This window comes from Saccostrea cucullata, unplaced genomic scaffold (genome assembly GCF_032062105.1).
Source record: "Saccostrea cucullata isolate Sc308-1 unplaced genomic scaffold, CSIRO_AGI_Scuc_v1 ctg160, whole genome shotgun sequence".
Lineage (NCBI taxonomy): Eukaryota > Metazoa > Mollusca > Bivalvia > Ostreida > Ostreidae > Saccostrea > Saccostrea cuccullata.
In genome coordinates this window covers 727,779-748,395 of record NW_026938254.1, presented here as the reverse complement: position 1 = coordinate 748,395, position 20,617 = coordinate 727,779, and the positions used below count along the sequence as shown (strand labels likewise).

Here is a 20,617-nt window from a genome sequence, read left to right as displayed (position 1 = left end):
ATTTTTTTTTAATGAATTTATGTAGCATTAACTCATATGTGTTATTATGACTTGTATTTATCATTACTTGGTGGTCTTTCAACGTTCACGTTGAAAGACAAATATTATCTTGAAGAATTTATTTCTTTTTGTGCAAAGTTTATTTGCAAAGCCTCTGTCTTTATAGCAGGGCTTCTACCCATTCATATTTTTTATACCCGCACTTTCTAAAGAAAGTTCACAGGTATATTGTTGTTACTCATGTCCGTAGTCCGTCCGTGTGTGTCTGTCACACTTTTCTTCCCTAAACTCCTCTTACATTTTACACAGTAGGCTAATCATCTTTTGGGAGATGGTTGGTGGTGTCATGTAGATGTGCAGTAAGGTAATGGAAGCTTGATTTTGCCTTGGGGGGTCAAATGGGGGTCGAAAAATGACGTTTTTTCTGCAAAAAGCCCCGTCTTCCCTGAAATCTCATCTTACATTTTACACAGTAGGCTAATCATCTTTTGGGAGATGGTTGGTGGTGTCATGTAGATGTGCAGTAAGGTTTCGGAATTTTGATATTGCCCCGGGGGGTCAAATGGGGGTCGAAAAATGACGTTTTTTATGCAAAAAGCCCCGTCTTCCCTGAACTCCTCTTACATTTTACACAGTAGGCTAATCATCTTTTGGGAGATGGTTGGTGGTGTCATGTAGATGTGCAGTAAGGTTTCGGAATTTTGATATTGCCCCGGGGGGTCAAATGGGGGTTGAAAAATGACGTTTTTTATGCAAAAAGCCCCATCTTCCCTGAACTCCTCTTACATTTTACACAGTAGGCTAATCATCTTTTGGGAGATGGTTGGTGGTGTCATGTAGATGTGCAGTAAGGTTTTGGAATTTTGATATTGCCCCGGGGGGTCAAATTTCAAAAATGACGTTTTTTATGCAAAAAGCCCCGTCTTCCCTGAAAACGACGCTTTATTACTCCTCTTACATTTTACACAGTAGGCTAATCATCTTTTGGGAGATGGTTGGTGGTGTCATGTAGATGTGCAGTAAGGTTTTGGAATTTTGATATTGCCCCGGGGGGTCAAATGGGGGTCGAAAAATGACGTTTTTAATGCAAAAAGCCCCGTCTTCCCTGAACTCCTCTTACATTTTACACAGTAGGCTAATCATCTTTTGGGAGATGGTTGGTGGTGTCATGTAGATGTGCAGTAAGGTTTTGGAATTTTGATTTTGCCCCGGGGGGTCAATTGGGGGTCGAAAAATGATGTTTTTTATGCAAAAAGCCCCGTCTTCCCTGAACTCCTCTTACATTTTACACAGTAGGCTAATCATCTTTTGGGAGATGGTTGGTTGTGTCATGTAGATGTGCAGTAAGGTTTCGGAATTTTGATTTTGCCCCGGGGGGTCAAATGGGGGTCGAAAAATGATGTTTTTTATGCAAAAAGCCCCGTCTTCCATGAACTCCTCTTACATTTTACACAGTCATCTAAACATCTTTTGGGAGATGGTTGGTGGTGTCATGTAGATGTGCAGTAAGGTTTCGGAATTTTGATTTTGCCCCGGGGGGTCAAATAAGTGAAAAATGACATTTTTTATGCAAAAAGCCCCGTCTTCCCTAACTCCTCTACATTTTACACAGTAGGCTAATCATCTTTTGGGAGATGGTTGGTGGTGTCATGTAGATGTGCAGTAAGGTTTCGGATTTTGATTTTGCCCCGGGGGGTCCAATAGGGGTAAAAAAATGATGTTTTTATGCAAAAAGCCCCGTCTTCCCTGAAATTCTCTTACATTTTACACAGTAGCCTAATCATCTTTAGGGAGATGGTTGGTAGTGTCATGTAGATGTGCAGCAAGGTTTTGGAATTTTGATATTGCCCTGGGAGGTCAAATGGGGGTGGAAAATTACATTTTTTGTGCAAAAAGTCCTGTCTTTCCTGAAGTCCTCCTTAATGTTACTCAGAAGCCTAATCATCTCTCTAGGAGAGTTAAATATCTTGAAAATTATGTAAAACATTAACGTTAAAGAGTAAAAAAACACTTGCAAGCTGGGAAACATCTTGAATTTTTATGAGTAATTAATGTACAAATGTGTAATGTGAGAGTCATATCTCATCTCAATCAAAAGTTATAAGCAAATGCAACATTTTTGAAAAGTAGGTTAGGCTTCAAGGTCAAGGTCACAGAGTATATCATGATTCATTTGGAAAGATCTTATCACAGGTAATAATATACATGCATTATAATATGAATGCCCTAACTTTTCTCTTTCAAAATGATAAATTTATAACAATTTAATTTTTTTGCAAGTAGGTCAAACTTCTATATATAAAAAAAAAAAAAAAAAAACCATGCCATTCTCACAGGTAAATACTAGTACATAAGTTTAATATGAATGCCTTGTCTCTTCTCATTCAGTAGATATGACCGTGATAACCAAGGTTAATTTTATTCAGACAGAAGAACAGTCTGACATACAAATGTACATATTTCTATATGAATTGCATGGGTAAAATTGGCCCAGTGGTTCTAGAGAAGTTAAAATGTAAAAAGTTTTCAGACAAACAGATGGACGACATGTCACAACAGACATTATATGACAAGGAAACCAGAAAAGCTCAAATGAGTGTTTTGAAAGGGTTACAATATGGTTGCAGTACTTGAAAAGCTGGGTTTTTTTTCATGCAGAGATATGCATGACCAACATATTCATGTTTTATATTTTCTTTAGTAATTTGTTTGTTTGTTGTGAATATATCTCATTGGAATTTTTCCGTCATATGGAGACACCACCAAATAATAATGAAGACAAGATGTGTTTGTGAAACACTGATGTCCCTGTCTGGTAGCCTATGGCCAAGGTTGAAGTTTCTCAAATATATATCAAACTCAAAGGTCAAGGTCAAAAGGTTCAATTGTTGGTATCAGAAAAAAGTCTTGTCACAAGGAATGCACATGTGAAATAAGTAATCCCTATAGTACTTCCTCTTCAAAAGTTAATTGCCAAGGTTAATTTTTTAAGTGTAAACTCTACGGTCAAGGTCAAACATATTTATACCTGTTGACAGTTCACAATGAATACACATGTTAAGCATGAAAGCCCTAGCACCTACTGATCAAAATTTAGGCCAAGTTTAAAGTTGGGTATTTTTCTTGTAAAAATGTGTATTCTAGGTCAAGTGATCAGAGGTAAAAATTAATGGTACCCAAATAAAAGGTCTTAATTGTCACAAGAAATAAACCTATAAAATGTGGAAGCCAATTGTATAATCCCACTTAAAACTTATGGGCAAGGTTATAATTTCTGCAGACAAATATACAGACATAATATAAACACAAGAAACAAAATATGTATATAATTAGTCAAATGGAAAAAAAATATACTATTTAATTGGAATCACAAAATAGATTGTTATTTATATATATATATATATATATATATATATATATATATATATATATATATATATATAAAATATATATATATTAACTAAGAAAACATAGGGTTTTTTTTTTGTTTATTTGTTTTCAGTGTATGATTTTTTTCTCCTGCTTGTCAGGAAATTCTAGGCATGAATATTTTGACTGAGATGTGAACCCCCCTCCCTACTCCCGAAAAAAATTCTGGATCCGCACCAGTATTGGCAGTAACTGAATGTCACATCGACAAGGGGAGATAACTTCACATATATATTCGTCTATATATATATATATATATATATATATATATATATATATATATATAAACTAACTTACCGACCTCCATAGGTCCTGTAAACTTCATGAAATATAAATCCAATTATAACACAAAATGAATTAATCCAAAGCACACCATTCTGCAGCATGTTATAATTATTCCATTAAAACCTCCGTGGTGGTCACCTTATCAGATGAAGTGGGAATCACGTTACCGAAAGACAAAAATATGATAATGGGTGACGCAACGTGATGTGATGTAGAATTTACATGTCAAGAACAAATTTTAAATTAATTAATAACAAACACTGTTTTAACAAAACTGTTCCATCTAGCCTATTCCCAAAAGTATGTACTGTGTGATTGTGGTGTCGAGGGTGGGGGGGGATTAGTAAATTTAAAAAGGTCCTAATATGAGCAAAACATTTATCAAAATCTAATTTACATTATTATATATATATGTCTCATGACAGCATCTAGTTTCAGTTTATTACTGATCTTCTTGTAAATACTTTGAAACATTTCCCCCTATTTAAAAAAAACTTTTTGGTTGTTGTTAATTTACAATTTGAATTTGACAAGCGAACATAAAGATGGAATAAATAAATGGAACTGATTAACTTGTAAATTACATGAACTTGTAAATTACATGCATTGAATATAGAATAAATAATTTATTCACTAAGTAAGAAAAAAAACACCAATTTATAAATTTATTACGTTCTTACGAGAATGCATATAGTTTATACACCCCTGCTTCTTATCAACTCCTGTCTTATCCAATTATGCATTTCTGTATTGCACATGAATAGAAGCACATATTTTCCAACATAAGTAATATATACTAGTAAACACACAGGGAAAGTACACATTCTTTTACATATAAAAAAAATTATGCCACTATTGCATTTTGCAATGTTGATAATTTGAAGAATATTAAATTCAAATCTTTAAGCAAATTGAGACCCAAGCACAAAAACTGTTAATCATACATTAATTTATCATTTGTACTAGGAACACATGCTTTTGTTTGCTATGTGCTAATAAAAGCGACAGTAGCTATTGGTCAGTATTTAAAGGCTGATACCTGTAGAACAGGTGAAAAGGTATTCAATTTAAGCACGTTTTTAACTCATTCGAAGACTTTGCTTTGCGACATTCACCCCCACACACCCACCCTCTTACTTCACTCTCTTGCTTGTACTTTGTTTAATGAAGAAAGTTAAAAAAAAAAGTTTATTTAAAGAATTGATCAAATTGTTTCCATCACACGAAAATTTAAAGTTTTGTACACAACAGCTCAATTGTCAAAGATTGGAAACAATTTGCTTAGTCGCTCTAGATAATTTTATGTAATAATATTAGTACATATAGTCGAAATGTGTTTACAGATTGTTCTAACTTACATTTATTTTGCATAGGTTTTACTTAAACTAGTCGATTAATTGTACAATATATATTTATGACACTTACGTAAGTTTGTGAGAATGAGTCCACCATTTATTTTGTTTACCTTGCAATTGCTGCGGACTTAAGGTTTCCATAGTTTTTTCAACATAAATCGATGTTGTTTTTTATCTATGGTTTTTCCTGGGCGGCGAGGGAAGCATAATTGTGTTCATACATGCATTATATTATGTTTTTAATCAGTGAAGTGAGGACATATAAAAGCATTATGTTAAAATGCATTTTGTACTGTGCAGTGTGTTTAATTATTTTTTGATATATTGTAGAAGGAAGGTAGAGAATCGGTACCATTGAAGACTTGTGTTTTGTAAATGTATATGTCTAATAAATACTGGCAAGCAAGCGCTTCCATGTCCTATATAGATAAGTGTTCTTGTTTTGATTGTAAATAATTTATGTTCGTTTGTACGTAGGCAATCTCTTCATGACAAACCCTGTGTTATCTTCCAAAATCACACAAGAGAAAAATTGTAGAAAAAAGTTATCTCCCTAAAGAGTTTTTCCACATATTTCAGGATTCCACTTGATAATTACTAGATATATCACACAAGATTTTCCTTGTCGTTTGTACTGAGTTCGACAAGGGCTATTTTCTCAGGGCTGTCTCTGTCTGTCCTCTCACTGCTTGGCTGACTAGAACGCCCGCTGTCCAGTAGACTCGAGTGTCCACTACTGCCACTGCGAGTTCTCAATCTCAGATCCACAGGAATAACAGATTGACCCAAACTCTCTCTGTCTTGTATTATTTCAGTTTTTATTTTATTCTTCTTGCTTTGGTCAAATGACACTTTAGAATCTAGCATTGCCACTCCTGAAGTTTTTTCCAAAGATTTCAATTTAAATCCCTTTTTTAGGCTAAAAAAAATGAAGATGAGGATTTGATTTACATTGGTGGCTGAGGGGAATATATAAAGGGAGCTAAATAAAAGAATTCAACAAAAGCATGGAATGAAACCTGGGCCCACAAGCCCCATAGCTTTTAACTCAAAGATACATTTCGAATTTGCTTCAATGTTACATTACACATAATGTGCCTATCTTTAAACTGCTTCAATAAATATACAATTACACTTACTTATCTATAAGTTGGTTCAATAATTTCATGTAATGGTTGTATTCACTCTCTCCAAATATCTGAAAGAAAAAAAAAATCATTAAAAGAATGTACGTTACCAACTGAAGTATCATAATGAATACTAAAAAGTAAACTAAAGACTTAATAATTATTCAACAAAGTAAAAAACTGAAATTCTTATAGCTTCAGTCTGACTAAAGCCAGCCCCTCTATTTCACTTCATACGAAGGAAGTGAAATAGTAGGGGCTGGCTTTAGTCAGATTGCTTAAAGTTTATAAACACTTTATATCATTCATTTTATTATTAGTTTCTAATGTTCATATGAATATATAAATTAAATAAATTCTTTAAACAGACGACATATTTTGAAAAGCTAAAAAAATTTTGTACTAGAATTAAGGACTCAAAAATGCATAAAACTTAAATGAGTTAAATACCTCTGGGCTGTGACGAGCGTGTTCATAAGCATCACTGAACTCGTTAATAACTTCCAGTGGGCAGGTACTGAGGTAGGACTTCTTGAGTCCTGTCAGGTACCACCTGACTCGAGTGTTTGGGTGACGTCCCTTGTATGTGTTATCTTCCCCCTTAAAAGTTTCATCTAAAGAAAAAGCAAATATGCCATACAGTTTATGGTGTAAAAAGTTATACGAAAGGAAAAATGCCATCACAAAGGACAGTAATACTACATTGCAGCCAATTTGCAGGACATTAATATTACTGGTATTTTTAAAGTTATTAATTATTCCTTCTTGCAATTAATTATTTTATCGCTAACCTTTCATCATGGGACACTTACCAAACTTTGAAAATGCATCCATTGCCTTCATTCTATATAAATAATGGTTAGAATCTGAAATGTAAACATATATTTTACACAAGTACTTTGATCAAACAGAATTAGAATACCAGTGCACAACAAAAATATGGAATAATTTCTAGAAAATCTTGGAACTGAAGCAATCTTTCACACATCATATTACCTGGAGATGATAAAATTTTGTTGTTTAATAAGGCTGGTTCATATTTTATCTTTGAAACTCTGTTTAATTTCTCCATAATTTGTTTCTTTAGCATCTGAAAATTAAAAGTTCAAAAATACAAAAGTAAGACTGAGAATTCAGAAACTGTAAATAAAAACAATGCATTAAATGGCCTTTTCCCTTTCCTGAATTTGAAATTTTTGCAACTCTAAAGAGAGATTGTTGTTAACTGGAACCATACACACTACATACTAGAAAGAAATAGAGAGATGCTGATATGTTGCTGATCAATACCCCAAAACCATACAGGGTAAATATCAAATTCAAGTCAAAGTTAAATCAAAATAAAAATTCCTTTTAAAAGTAAATGACTTAAAATAAAAATTACCTTTTAATACCTTGTGCTCCTGAATATCCAGGTTAATTTTCATTAACATGTCTCAGGGCACCTCATAAAAAAGTGTGATATCAAATTCTTTTAGTGATATCACATTAAATTTATGCCTTTTAGCCACAATAAATGCCATAATGAAAACCTAAAAATATTCATTTATAGTCACTTTATAAGAAAATGAAAATGTTTAACATTTTTTCTTTATATTATATCTAAAGGATAAAGTAAAAAACAGTCTTTTGAGAGTGTTATCAATTTTTTCAAGAATGCATGTTTCTCTGAAAATTAAATGCATTATTATTTATAAAGGTTCATTTAGGTCCAAACCCTTATGGACAGAGTGCAAAGTGTTAATTTCCAAAATAATATAAAATGCTGCATATGCAAATAATACCTATATTCTTGCTATGATTTTTCAAAAGAAATGTATTTTATAAGTTAAATACAAACAATTATAGCATAGCTTGCGGTGCAAAATTGGACAAAAAAGACACTTCAACTTGGTAAATTTATAAAGTAATAAGAGACATTTATGTCTTTAAGAGTTATCTCTCTTATCAGAGTATCAATGTACCTTAAAGAAATAAATATAAAAGTGTTTGATTATTGTAAATAATTGTATTTAGTTCCTGCGGTTGTTTGCACATCTTCCGAAGTCTCGTGTTTCTTAGCCACTCTGCTCCCTCTGACCACTTGGCTGAATAGAAAGACTTTGAAGGGGTTTACTATCGCACCTTAACATATTCTGAACACTATTAACCTCTGCTACTGACCAATCATAGTAAGTGAATTAAACAGAGGTATTCAAAAACAATATTAGAAGTTGCATGGTGATAGCAATAGATTCAGCATAATTTTAACTCCTATATATGCAAAGACAAGCCTTTCACTTAGGTTTTTAAAGGTAAACTGTCTTGTTTTTCTGTTTACAATTTAGTTTCAGGTAAGATAAAATTATGTTTTTGGTCGAATCATGCAAATCTTATGAGTCCAGCAAGAGAGTGTATAAAAAATGTGCATAGGGGATTGAATGTTGTAGATTTTTGATGGATATGTAAGAAAATTAATCTGAACATAAATACTGAAAAGAATGTAAATCTCAAACTTAAATTTGGCCTTCATAGCAATCTTCCCTTGAATATTTTTTGGAATATTTGTCATTATAGTGAGTGCAACGAGCAGTGCAAAGCAATGCGAGCTCTTATGACAACACCTGGGTGAAGAGAAAATTTGGACTTGACAATAAATAAGTAAATTAAACGTTTTTCATTAAAGTCAGTGCTGTTCAAGCTTTGATTTATCTTATTCATCAACGCCAGCGTCTAGACGCATCAAATGTCACGTGCAATTTGGAAAGCTCAATCTAAATTAAAACTGAATAAGTATCTGCACACTCAACCTAACCGTCAAATCGTCAAAATATTATGATATTATTACCAGCAGTCCTGCTGCAATAAACAAGACTATTCCAACGATAGTTAGCTCCCTTGTGACAGACATCCTGTGAAACGTCCTCCTCACATACTCAAATCTGCAAGTAAACTAAAACTTTATCATGTTTATAGGTGAAAGAAATAAATGAAAAAATCAGTAATTAAAAATCAGTAATTAACTTATATCATACATGTAATAGCGAGCGCAGCGAAGCGAGCTCAATAGACTAACGTGTAAGACCAAAAAAAAATTCGGAATTAAATCTGTACATGTATACGTCAAGCAAATTTTTGTGTGAAACCTTCCCAGAATTCCTTTGCTACCCAATACCCTTTGCAAAAATAAATAAAAAAATAAAAGCATAAAAGGCTTTCAGTTTGTAGAAATCTTTAAAAGAAACAAAAAATAAATCTGCAATGTTTTTCAACAAAAATTGCACTAGGTCTATAGTTTCAACTAGACGCTCGGCTGTTTCCGTAAACCCTGACGAGCTCTCATGTGACGTCACAGTCTAGATGTCTCATGTGACTTAACGTTTGAAGTGGCGGATCAACATTTCAGGTGTATTTGAAGGTACAACTGGACTGGCCCCCACGGTCACACCGTAAAATATATCAAAGCGAGCGTCACTTGTCACTGCGAGCTCTTAAAGCAATGCCTGGATGAAGAGAAAATTCATACTACTGCACATTTATTCGATAGAAATTTTTCCGCAGTAATATGGACCCACAATGCATTGCTTCGTACACAAATGCTAAAGCAACGTTCTCATGAAATAACAACAAAAGTTAAACGAATAAAAAATGTGCCTTGATTTAATGAATTTGTTGCAGAAAAATAAGCAATAAAATGGTTCTTCATTAAAATTAGCCATGTTCAGGCTTCGATTTGGTAAAGCAACATGCATACGATGTCATGTGACGTCAGAGTCTTAGACGCACCAAATGTCATGTGCGATTTGATAGCCCGATGTAAATGAAAAGTGGATAAGTATCTGCGCTCACCCAAACAACTGCACCATCAACATATTATCTATTAGACTAATCAGCATACGACTCCATGATAATCTCAGCCAGATGTCGTAGAGAATTAACTCCATGATCACTCCATGATCATTGGAGTTTTAAATGGAATTCTTTCCGATACATATAAATTGTAACTTATAATATTAATAATCACATTGACCATGGGGGCTATGTAGAGAAAATAAATGAGTTAGAAAATTAGTACCTCAAAGAAAACATCACATGATTTCTTAATTTCTCCAAGGTTGTAATACTAGTATTCTGATTTAGTAATTTTCTCTACACAAGCCACAGGGACTTGTTTCTGTGATAAATTTTTGACCCATAGTATAATAATAACACAAGGTATCTAACTCCAAATTACACGGAATCGCGCTCATTCACACTTTCAGAGAAAAGGCAGTGGCAAACATTTTACACCTATGTCATCTAATATAATTTATCCAAACAACCATATATGGCTTATACCTTGTGTTATTATTATACTATGGGTTAAAATTTATTCCTGAAACAAGTGCCTGTGACACACAAGCCCCTGCCTGTGCATATTGACATGTATCCACTATCCAGTTACCTGAGCTATACATAAACAATGGAATTTCAAATACATGACAAAGCATTGTGTAATTCAACTTACATTTAAATGAGAAAGGTCGGTGCAAGGGGAAAATTCAACATATTTAGATTATTTTTAACAAGTCTTGAAAACTTTCTCAGCACTTGCCTTGTTTACGTTTTTTTTTTTGCATCACGATCCCGATTGGAATATCGATGTAATTATCTTACCCGTTGGCGATTGAGAGCTAGGACTGGATACGGGGGGGGGGGGGGGCTGTCCACTTTTTATGGCCAAAAGTAAATATCTTTTTAAAATTTTTCTTATAACATTTGTTTGGATATTGCCTTTCTTGTCTGGTACTTGTAAACTACAGGTACGTGAAACACAAGCACTTGTTTCTGTGATAATTTTTTTTTAACCCAAAGCATCAGTGTTATTAAAATACTTAACTATGTCAGAGTTAAAATTTTATTTCAGAAACAAGTGCCTGAGACATGAAAGTAGGAAAATGTCCTCACGTTAAATAGATTAACATTGTAAACTAAATCCGTAACGTTACATATAAGTATATTAAAAATTCGAAAAGATTTTTATGAATAACTATAATCATTTTTTGTATCTTCCTTAATCGTGTTCTTAATTCTTTCTTCTCTCCATGCACTTCTGTTCCCTTCCTTTCTTAATTATTTTGAATATACATCACGTGTATTAATTTTTGTTATTGTGTTTGTGTAACTGTTTGAGAGGACTAGTTGGAATAACTTAAATTGACGTGTCAAATCCAACTGATTCATGTTTTTAAAAAAAATAATATATATACATTAAAATCAAATCAAACCTATGATTTTTGTATTTTTTACAACATTTACAAGCACCTGACGAATGGATGGTGACCCCCGCCCCCTTCCCGCTTCTGAGAATTTTTATCAGACACAAAAACATGTCAAAAAGACATGACCTAGTCTATCATTTTTACATTTCGATATCTGTTATCATTTCCCACTTTTGTTAACGAAATATAAGAATGATAGACTAGGAAATCACTATACATATTTTTGATAACTTTTTTGTGTCTATTAAAAATTCTCAGAAGCGGGGGAGGGGGGATACGTCATCCATTCAACAGACAATCTCAGTCCCCTGTGATGCAAATATTACAATATCTTTTATCTGTTGATGTAGACAAATATATCTTCCCCTTTCTATCAAAATCTTTATGGCAAGAGTATAACATATATGCACTAAGTCTCAACCTCAGTATATATCCACATCACTAGAAATTATCAAAAACAAAATATGTTTTAGTTTTGGTGAAGTATGAATCTTTGCATATTCCTCTTGTAAGCAATAATGTTTATCAAAAATATTTAATCTCAATTGATTGTAAGATTTCTTTTAACCTCTAGGCCTAGTATTCGTATAAAAGTTAAACTATCAGGACCACATGACATTGGAAATAATTTTTTGTAGATTTTGAATTTTCGCGGAATCGGTCTACTTCTCAGTATGAAACTTTATACGTCACTTCCTTGTATACAACAGGCACGCCCACAGCACGCGGTTGAACCATTTGAGGTAAGTAATGGTTTATTTACGTTACCAAACGCGTAACTGGGCACATAATTGTAAAATTGACAACCATCAATACAGAGATGTTGAATAAGGATATAATTTGTTCATTTTTTAAATGGTGATTTCACCCATTTCAGACAACAGAAAATATTGCTTGTGTAATCCGCCAAATCGCCAAACGAGGTCAAGACAAAGAAAAGCACGTTGTTTTGTCAGTGGACTTTTAGATCATGATCATGACTTACCAAGATCAAACAGATATCGACTACGAAACAAGTCTGGCGGCTGAGGGGCTCGTGTTAATGTCAAATATGGTCGCTTCGAATATGGTGCATCGAACAGCTGACGAGAAAAATATGGCAGACGTAACCAACGCAGAAAAGAGAGACTCTTTGTTTAATCTGGCCAGCATTTTGACAGATTTGGGAAAGTTTAGACGAGAACATATAGATCATGACTATTTCAGTGGAGAAATGAAAAGGATTCATTTAAGATCTTTACAAAATGATGAAAGTTTCATTGATAAATCTACGAAAGACAAGAAACGAAAGCGCGCAAAAGCGACCCCGCCCACTTCAGTAGCTGAAGGTTCCGACGAAGATGACAGCTCTGTGTGTAATCCAAAGAAGAAGCTACACCAGTGTTATTACAAAGGATGTGCCAAAATGTATGGGAAAAGCTCACACTTAAAAGCACACCTGCGTACTCATACAGGTAAACAAGCTTTCACTCCACGTGGGGGAGGGGGTGTACGTGATAATTAAGTTATTATAACGCATAGGTTAATGAGACTACAGTTATTCTGTTTTGTTTTTTTCATTAGACGTTTCTTTTATTTGATACAATAGCAGTGGTCAGTGGCCTATACTGTTGGTATACATTATTTGCAATTATCTCCATAATGTAACAAGGTTAGACATGTTTAGACCATGCTAAAACTTCTTTCATTTTGTGAAGCCCAAGTAAAATAATACCGTTATTACATATTTCTTTAATTGAATATTATATTTCTCCCTGTTAAACTTTTTTTTATGAAAAGTTAAGTGTCACATTTCTAATTAAATGAGTTTTGTTCTCTGAATTCGTAGCAATTGCCAATTAAAATGAAATTAATTTCTCATTAGTAAATTGAGTGACATTGTTTGATTTTCCTTCTCTGATCTCTGTGTTTGGCATTTCAATTGACCCTGACTGTGACTTTTCAGGAGAACGTCCATTCCCTTGTACCTGGTCGGGATGTGATAAGAGATTTGCCAGGTCAGATGAATTGGCCAGACACTTGCGAACACACACAGGTAACTTCATTCTGGAGACATCATTATAAACCTCAATCTGTTCTTATTAATTTATCATAACATAATTTTATTTCTGTCATCTAATTAACCTTCTACATTTGAATATTTGATGAAATAATTTAAATTGTTTTACATTTTTTTACTTAAATGTATTTAATGTCAATATAAAAAAGTGAATTTGATATTTCCACACATTTAATAAAATACCTTTATAATATATAATTTTTGGATTGTAGGTGAGAAACGTTTCTGCTGTCCGTATTGTGACAAGAGATTTATGAGAAGTGACCATCTCAACAAACATGCCAGGCGACACCCTGAATTCGATCCCACTGTCCTTCAAAGGTCAAGGTTAAAGAAAAGCAATACCAGTCCATTAACCACTAGCAAGGAAAGTGAACGATGAAAATTAAAATTAAAGAAAGGCCAGAAAGAATCTGATTATAGTATATATTTCCAAAGAACAGAATATCTACAAGTATCTGTTCCTGAAGTCTAAGATTTCATGTATATGTAGGACAGAATTATAATGGGCTGTTCTAAACTATAGACATCATTTGGGATTTTAATCCTGACAGGTTGGCCAAGAAGGTAGATTTCTACAGACTTCAAAATAAAAAATAAATTTTCAGACAGGCAGACATATCAAAATGTGCTGATGAAAAAGTTTATCTGTAGCAAAGTATATTCATCCATGTATGTTAAAAATGTTTTAGATTTTGTATTGTTGTGCAGCTGAGGGATTTCAATGGAATGCTTGATCTCAGTATGTTTCTAGTGCATAACAGGTTTGAAGCCAAAAAGAAAATCAATGCAATGTGTGAAAGTTGAAAATGGCTAAATGTGTTTTCTATTGAAATGTTAACTTGAAACTTTTAAAAATGGATCTGGTAAATTTATTATGTTTATTAATTTCTCTGTTTTTTACCTCATATTGACTACACATATTCATTGCAATCTTTTGTAATAATTGCTTCTCTGCAATACACTTTTTTCATTTGTGTGAATGATGCGTTACCAGGATCTGTGGACTTAAAGGTTTTGTTTTGGTAGATGAAATTGACTTGATTATTAAATTAACTTTTCCAGAGCAGTAAACCTCTTGCCTGCCCTTGCCTGTGATCTGATTTTGAGGCTGTTGTTTTGAGTGACTTTTAGCCATGGTTGTGCCTTTCTAAACATGATAGAGTTATCCCTCCCCCTCTTTGTTTTGTTATATTTTTTGTTTTCTATGAAACTTCATGCATTGATTCCTGAGCTGAGTGTGATATAGATTCATGTTACTTAACTTTTGTTGATATTTCATTGTGTGTTGAATGATAATTATGAGGTGTCCTCAACAAAAAAACATTTTTACAAAGAAATCCCTGTTTTCTACAAATGTATATTGCTTACTTTCTAGTGCTCACTCTTCTTCCAAGTTAAACAATTTATACATGTATTTACATAGATTGAGGAGAAGAGAAATGATTTTAGCATCATGTATAGCTACATTTACTAACTGCCAGATCTGTGTTCTTATTAGTTGTCTGGGTATTAAAATATAGCAGTAAAAAACAAACACACTTATCTTAATTTACTAAGGGGAGATTACCCACTGGTCTACTTGACCAAGAAAGATAAAACTACAATACAATAGCTACAATACAATCTTAGGATTGTATGTACTAGGGATTTAGATATCATTTTGGTTATGTACATACATTGTGCAAAAGACTTTTTATGTTAGTTAATACTAGAGTCCTACAAAGACTTAGTAGATAGCTAATAATAAAAATTGTTGCTTTTATTAGTGAATTAATGTTTACATGAAGTTATTTAACTTTCATTCCATTCTGTCATATGACTGTGTTTTAAAATTTCACAAATATTAGTTAACACTCAACAGTGATGAATTTATAAAAATATGTGTATGATATTGATGTAAGAAAATGTGATGTAAATCAGGCCAAGTACTTTTCATACCAAGTACTCTTCATATATTATTACTGTAGGAATAAAAGTATTGTATGCATTGTAGATATTGTAGGACTAGAAGTATTGTATGCATTGTATATTTTACACTCCCATTGGATGATTGGTGCTATATTCCATTGTTCCAAGTGATAACAAGATCTGTCCATGTTCATTTTCTCTGTAGACATTTTCTCTGACAGGTTCTAGAAGCTGATCTGATGTTATATGTACATGTAATATAAGGAGTATCTTGGTATTTTTTCCTCACATGTAACGTTTATCATTTATAGATCTGATACTGTGTATTAACTGAACCACCCACTGAATCAGTGAATTCCATTAACATCTAAACATTAACAGTTCTAAATGTATCAAAAGCTGCCTATATAGAACAATTTTTTTAAATAATATGTCACATCCCAAAAATACAGCTCTTATTTATTGCATTGGAAAATAATTTGTCAAAATTTTGCACTTTATAAAAAATCTATTTAGGTTACTATAGCTTTTGAACAATTAAAATGAAATACATGTAACTGGAAGTCTGCATTTAGGGTGATGCTTTATAAATGTCTTTCTTTAATTGACCTGTGTAGAAGTTTTAATGTCAGGTTTTGGTGCCAGTTGAGGGTATATTTTTTCTTGCAGAAAGAATCAGACAAAGTTGCCATTTTCAAAAGAGAAGGTAAAAAATGTATATATTTTGTAAAAATGTTTGTACGTTAGATTTTATGAGAAAAGGGATATGTTAATCTGATTTTAGTTTTTTTCATCCCATATTTTGAGTTGTATTATATCTGTAAATAATTTTATTTTTGTTGATGTTGAACTCTATATATCTATTTAATTATATTGTGGCTGTTTTTACGTTTGTGACAATAAATACATTTTTGTCTTGTACTGATTGGAATTCATATACATACCTGTGTTGGAAATCACCCATTGATTAAAACAAAGCAAGTAAAGCACTGCAGTTACATTTAATGACATGTCAACTTGCTGGATATAACTTAATATAATTCACAAAAAAATAGAAACGGCAACATCATCCAATCTAATTAAAATTAGATTTTCCGAACCCGCTGCCACTTCTCAAATTAATTCAAGTAGATTGCAACAAAGTTCATACATTTGGAAAAATTAGGGAACGAGAAAGATCTTCAAGTAGTAACAAAGATTCAGGTGTTCCAATCATAACCACAGGGTGGGTTAGGGGGCCCTATAAGTGATCAAGAGAGTTTAAGATAGGAATACATAGGAAAAATATTTTTATTTTTAAGTTTTCGATCTCAAGAACAGCAAAGGCGTAATTTGACATAGAAGCATATTGAGTCTTCAGATATAAGTTTGTTCAACTCATGACAGCCAGGGATAGGGGTGGACTGGCGTAAGACGGAATTAACTTTTCTTAAATGTTTTTATTTTTAATACCATTTACTGTTCTCATCGTGTTTAACCTTAAGACAGCTATGGCGTTCTCTAGTAAAATCTATAGGATTAGCTTCCGAAGGTTACTTGCTTGACTAATGCACGGCGAAACCACAGGTGCTTGGGGACGGGACCCTTCCGTGTTCCGGACTCCAAGGGTTCTTGGATTTTTTTGATTAAAATATTTTTCTATGACATGGCAAAACGGGGATTAGTAAATTCACAACGATTAAATTTAATAAAAAGAGATATAACAGAAGAGGTAAAATGATCACTGTAAATAATGTAATTTAAAGTAATGCAACAGATCTTTGCTTTTGATAATTACATATAAATACAATTTTTCATGGTCTGTGTATGTATGAATAAAAACAAGAAAATCTTCAAAAGTGCTAGGAAAATTTTAAACAATATTGTCTTGCATTCCCTGTTCCAGCAGACTCTAACTTTGTGTGTATAATGTGAAATTATAAATATCCAATAAAAAAAATCGCAGTATTCAATCATTTGGGCAAAAAAGTGATGGTTTGCTTCTTATTTCTAGTGGTTTGATGTCTCTCACTTTTTTGATAGAGTTTTATTCACATGGGTTCGCCACAACTTAATTGTCTTCTTTTAAAGTTCACCCCTATTCTATAAACTAAAACCATTGCACCTTCAAGCGCAAAATGAAAGACAGCGAGTGCGAGTATTTTATTTTTAAAATATACATGTACTAAAAATTAAAGAGATTGAGAGCAAATGCTATATTTTTACATGTAACAGAGTTTAATTTGGCGGCTTTGTGGTCAACATTAAGCTTGAGCAAGCTAACAAAAGGTGCAATTTATTGCTCTTTCAGTTATGAACACGGTTTATAAAAAGAAGAAAAAAAAAATCTAATTTAAAGAATGGCATCAAAACATTTCATTTCAAGCATAGACGTCGGAACCCGGGGGAGGGGGGGGGAGCTTAGCCCCCTTACTTTTACGCAATTTTGCAAAGATAGACATGATAAAAGCATCAGTTGAGCATAATGGGGCGTAGGTTTAGCCCCTCCCCACTTTCAACACACAGAATTTGCAGTGTATTCAAACAAGGGTAAATGGTAGTAGAAATTTTGGGGGAGAAACTGGTACTGACTACTGAAAGAATTTTGATCCTACCCCCCCCCCCCCCCCCCCCCCCCCCGAAAATCTGATTTTCGTGTTTGGACAATTTACTATTGTCCTTTTTTACGCTCTTTCAATTACCCCCCCCCCCCTTTCAATTTGCTTCCGACGCCAATGTCAATAAAGTATTCTTTGGTCCAAAGATGCCTGTGAACAAGACCCTTTGAGCACTATTTTTACATTACCAGTCTATAGTAAGTTGCAGTTCTATATGGATGTCTATGATATCAATCTGATTGAAATTCTAGCGCAAAGCGCAGAACTCTCTGTGCTTTGCGCTACAGATACTCAACAACCAATTCCACTCTGTGTATACCAATGAGAACACCAGCAGCATGCCAGACAAGGGTCCTAGCCCCTACCCGGACATGCATCGTATAAGAGTGTCACAAAATGGAGTCTACAAGCTTCTTAAAAACATCAAAGTCAACAAAGCCACTGGCCCTGACGAGATACCAGCTAAGCTTCTACATGACCACGCTGAGCAACTTGCACCAATATTAACATCCATTTTCCAATCTTCTGTAGACACAGGAAGGATTCCAGATGACTGGCGACGGCAAGTATTGTTCCAATTTTCAAGAAAGGGGACAAACATTTAGCTTCTAACTATCGACCTGTATCTTTAACATCTATCCCTTGTAAACTGCTGGAACACATTATACACAGCCAAGTCATGGACCATCTAGATGAGAATTCCATCCTCTCAAACAGTCAACATGGATTCCGCTCTAAGCGTTCCTGTGAAACTCAGTTGGTGTCCACCATAAACAGTATAGCCTAGAACCTTGGAGAAAAAGGCCAAGTAGACATCATCCTGCTTGACTTTTCTAAAGCCTTCGATAAGGTCCCCCATCAGCGGCTAGCTCATAAGTTAAACTACTACGGGGTACGAGGCACCACTCTCCAATGGATTAGAGACTTCCTAACAGATAGGACACAGCAAGTACTTCTAGAGGGCCATACTTCCTCAACTGCACCAGTGGTGTCAGGATAGCCACAAGGGACAGTCCTAGGACCCCTACTGTTCCTCTTCTATATTAACGACCTACCGGAAAGGACCCTGTCAGATACTCGCCTTTTTGCAGATGACTGTCTCCTTTGCAGACCCATCACAAATAAGGATGATGCAGTCACCTTGCAAAAGGATCTCAACTCTCTGACCAGATGGGAGGAGGACTGGCAGATGGCATTCCACCCAGAAAAATGTGTTGTTATCTAAGTTACCAGAAAGCGGAAACCCATCACCGCTACTTATTCTATACATGGGCACCTCCTAGATGTGGTTGATTCCAGCAAATACCTTGGAGTTAGTAAAGACCTACGATGGGACAACCACATCAGTAACATCACATCAAAAGCCAACAAGACACTGGGCTTCATCAGGAGGAATATGAGGGGATGTCGGACATCTGCAAGATCCGCAGCATACCAGGGATTAGTACGACCGATTCTAGAATACGCCTGTGCAGCATGGGATCCCTGGAACTCCAAGCAAGTCCGTCAGCTGGAGAAAGTGCAAAGACGAGCAGCACGATTTGCCACCAAAAACTACCATGATAACCACCCTGGGAGTGTTACCCAGATGCTACAAGATCTACACTGGGAAGCATTACAAACAAGAAGAATGAAGATAAGACTCGTCTTGTTATACAAGATTGACCATGCTTTGGTGGCTATCCCTGCAGATATGTACCTGACACCCAGTGAAAGAAGGACCAGAGGCAGCTACACGTACCGTCTACCACACACTCGGATCGATGCACATCGATATTCCTTCTTTCCGAGGACAATTCTAGACTGGAATAACTTACCATCTGTAGTTGCCTCAGCACCAACATTAGAGTGTTTCCGGACACAGCTGGACTCATACACAAGGAGCCAGCTGCCCACCAACACCAAGTAAGTAGTGTGCCAGTTTTTAACTTTTTATTGTACATAGTGCCCTGATCGGGTTTTTAGCCTTGTCCGTCGCGTGTGACAGTCCGAGTTCAACGCTCTAGTAAGAGTAAACTCGTATGGGAAGAAGAAGTACAGATATGCACTAGGGCCTATAAAAAAAAAGATTCTAAAATATTTCGACTACCTATTCTAAAATTCTGTTTATATATATACATGTTTTTTCTTTTGTGTAAATGGTCCTTTATTCTCATGTAATTAAACTAATCGAAGTTGCCACGCACTTTCTGCAGGCGTGATAAATATTTTTCATATGAAACGGAGCATACATAAACCACTTGTACACGCCGATTCTACAAATTAAATACATCGGGTTCGTCATACTCCTTATCAACTTCCGAGCCGGTTTCGTACACGCAGGCAAAACTGAAAAAAGAAGAAAAAATGGGTAAATATTTATAAATAAATGACAGAAATGTGTAGTGCATAAGAGAACAGTGTACAAAATATGTCTATTGTAAATGAATGATAATGACAGATGCAGAGCATGAGTTTACTCAAAAGCAAAGCTTAAAGGTTGAAAAAAAACGTGAGCAACTAGAGTGGGGAGGGGGGGGTGAACAGACTCTTATTTCACATACAGGACAAAACCTACTTATTGGTTAGGGGTGCCCTGTACAAAACAGTTACCTGTGAAATGAATTTGTGTACA

At 34.4% G+C, this 20,617-nt stretch overlaps 2 protein-coding genes across 3 annotated transcripts; one reads left to right on the top strand and one right to left on the bottom strand.

Moving 5' to 3' along the window:
* Positions 1 to 5,531: 5,531 nt before the first annotated feature.
* Positions 5,532 to 10,756, bottom strand: LOC134249850 (protein C1orf43 homolog). Its single transcript, XM_062732219.1, has 8 exons — positions 10,683 to 10,756; positions 9,024 to 9,117; positions 7,642 to 7,728; positions 7,193 to 7,286; positions 7,009 to 7,062; positions 6,647 to 6,810; positions 6,209 to 6,267; positions 5,532 to 5,988 (listed from the first exon to the last, which is right to left on the bottom strand). Exons 2-8 carry the CDS (start codon positions 9,084 to 9,086, stop codon positions 5,676 to 5,678), a joined length of 834 nt encoding a protein of 277 aa, XP_062588203.1. The 5' UTR covers positions 9,087 to 9,117; positions 10,683 to 10,756; the 3' UTR covers positions 5,532 to 5,675.
* Positions 10,757 to 12,055: 1,299 nt separating this feature from the next.
* LOC134249800 (Krueppel-like factor 9) lies at positions 12,056 to 16,296 on the top strand. Of its 2 annotated transcripts, XM_062732166.1 has the most exons (4): positions 12,056 to 12,179; positions 12,314 to 12,890; positions 13,382 to 13,471; positions 13,708 to 16,296. In XM_062732166.1, the coding sequence occupies exons 2-4, from the start codon at positions 12,407 to 12,409 to the stop codon at positions 13,875 to 13,877; spliced, it is 744 nt and encodes a 247-aa protein (XP_062588150.1). In that variant the 5' UTR covers positions 12,056 to 12,179; positions 12,314 to 12,406; the 3' UTR covers positions 13,878 to 16,296. The 2 variants fall into 2 exon arrangements, with proteins under 2 accessions (XP_062588150.1, XP_062588149.1); XM_062732165.1 differs by lacking the exon at positions 12,056 to 12,179 and having other exon boundaries at positions 12,195 to 12,890.
* Positions 16,297 to 20,617: the final 4,321 nt, after the last annotated feature.

Coding starts and splice junctions, on each gene's coding strand:
- LOC134249850 (XM_062732219.1), bottom strand. CDS start 9,086: ATGTCTGTCACAAGGGAGCTAACTATCGTTGGAATAGTCTTGTTTATT. Junction 6,811..7,008: donor GGATGCATTTTCAAAGTTTG/GTAAGTGTCCCA, acceptor CTTTTTCTTTAG/ATGAAACTTTTAAGGGGGAA. Junction 5,989..6,208: donor TTGAACCAACTTATAGATAA/GTAAGTGTAATT, acceptor CATTTTTTTTAG/CCTAAAAAAGGGATTTAAAT.
- LOC134249800 (XM_062732166.1), top strand. CDS start 12,407: ATGATCATGACTTACCAAGATCAAACAGATATCGACTACGAAACAAGT. Junction 12,891..13,381: donor ACACCTGCGTACTCATACAG/GTAAACAAGCTT, acceptor GTGACTTTTCAG/GAGAACGTCCATTCCCTTGT. Junction 13,472..13,707: donor ACACTTGCGAACACACACAG/GTAACTTCATTC, acceptor TTTGGATTGTAG/GTGAGAAACGTTTCTGCTGT.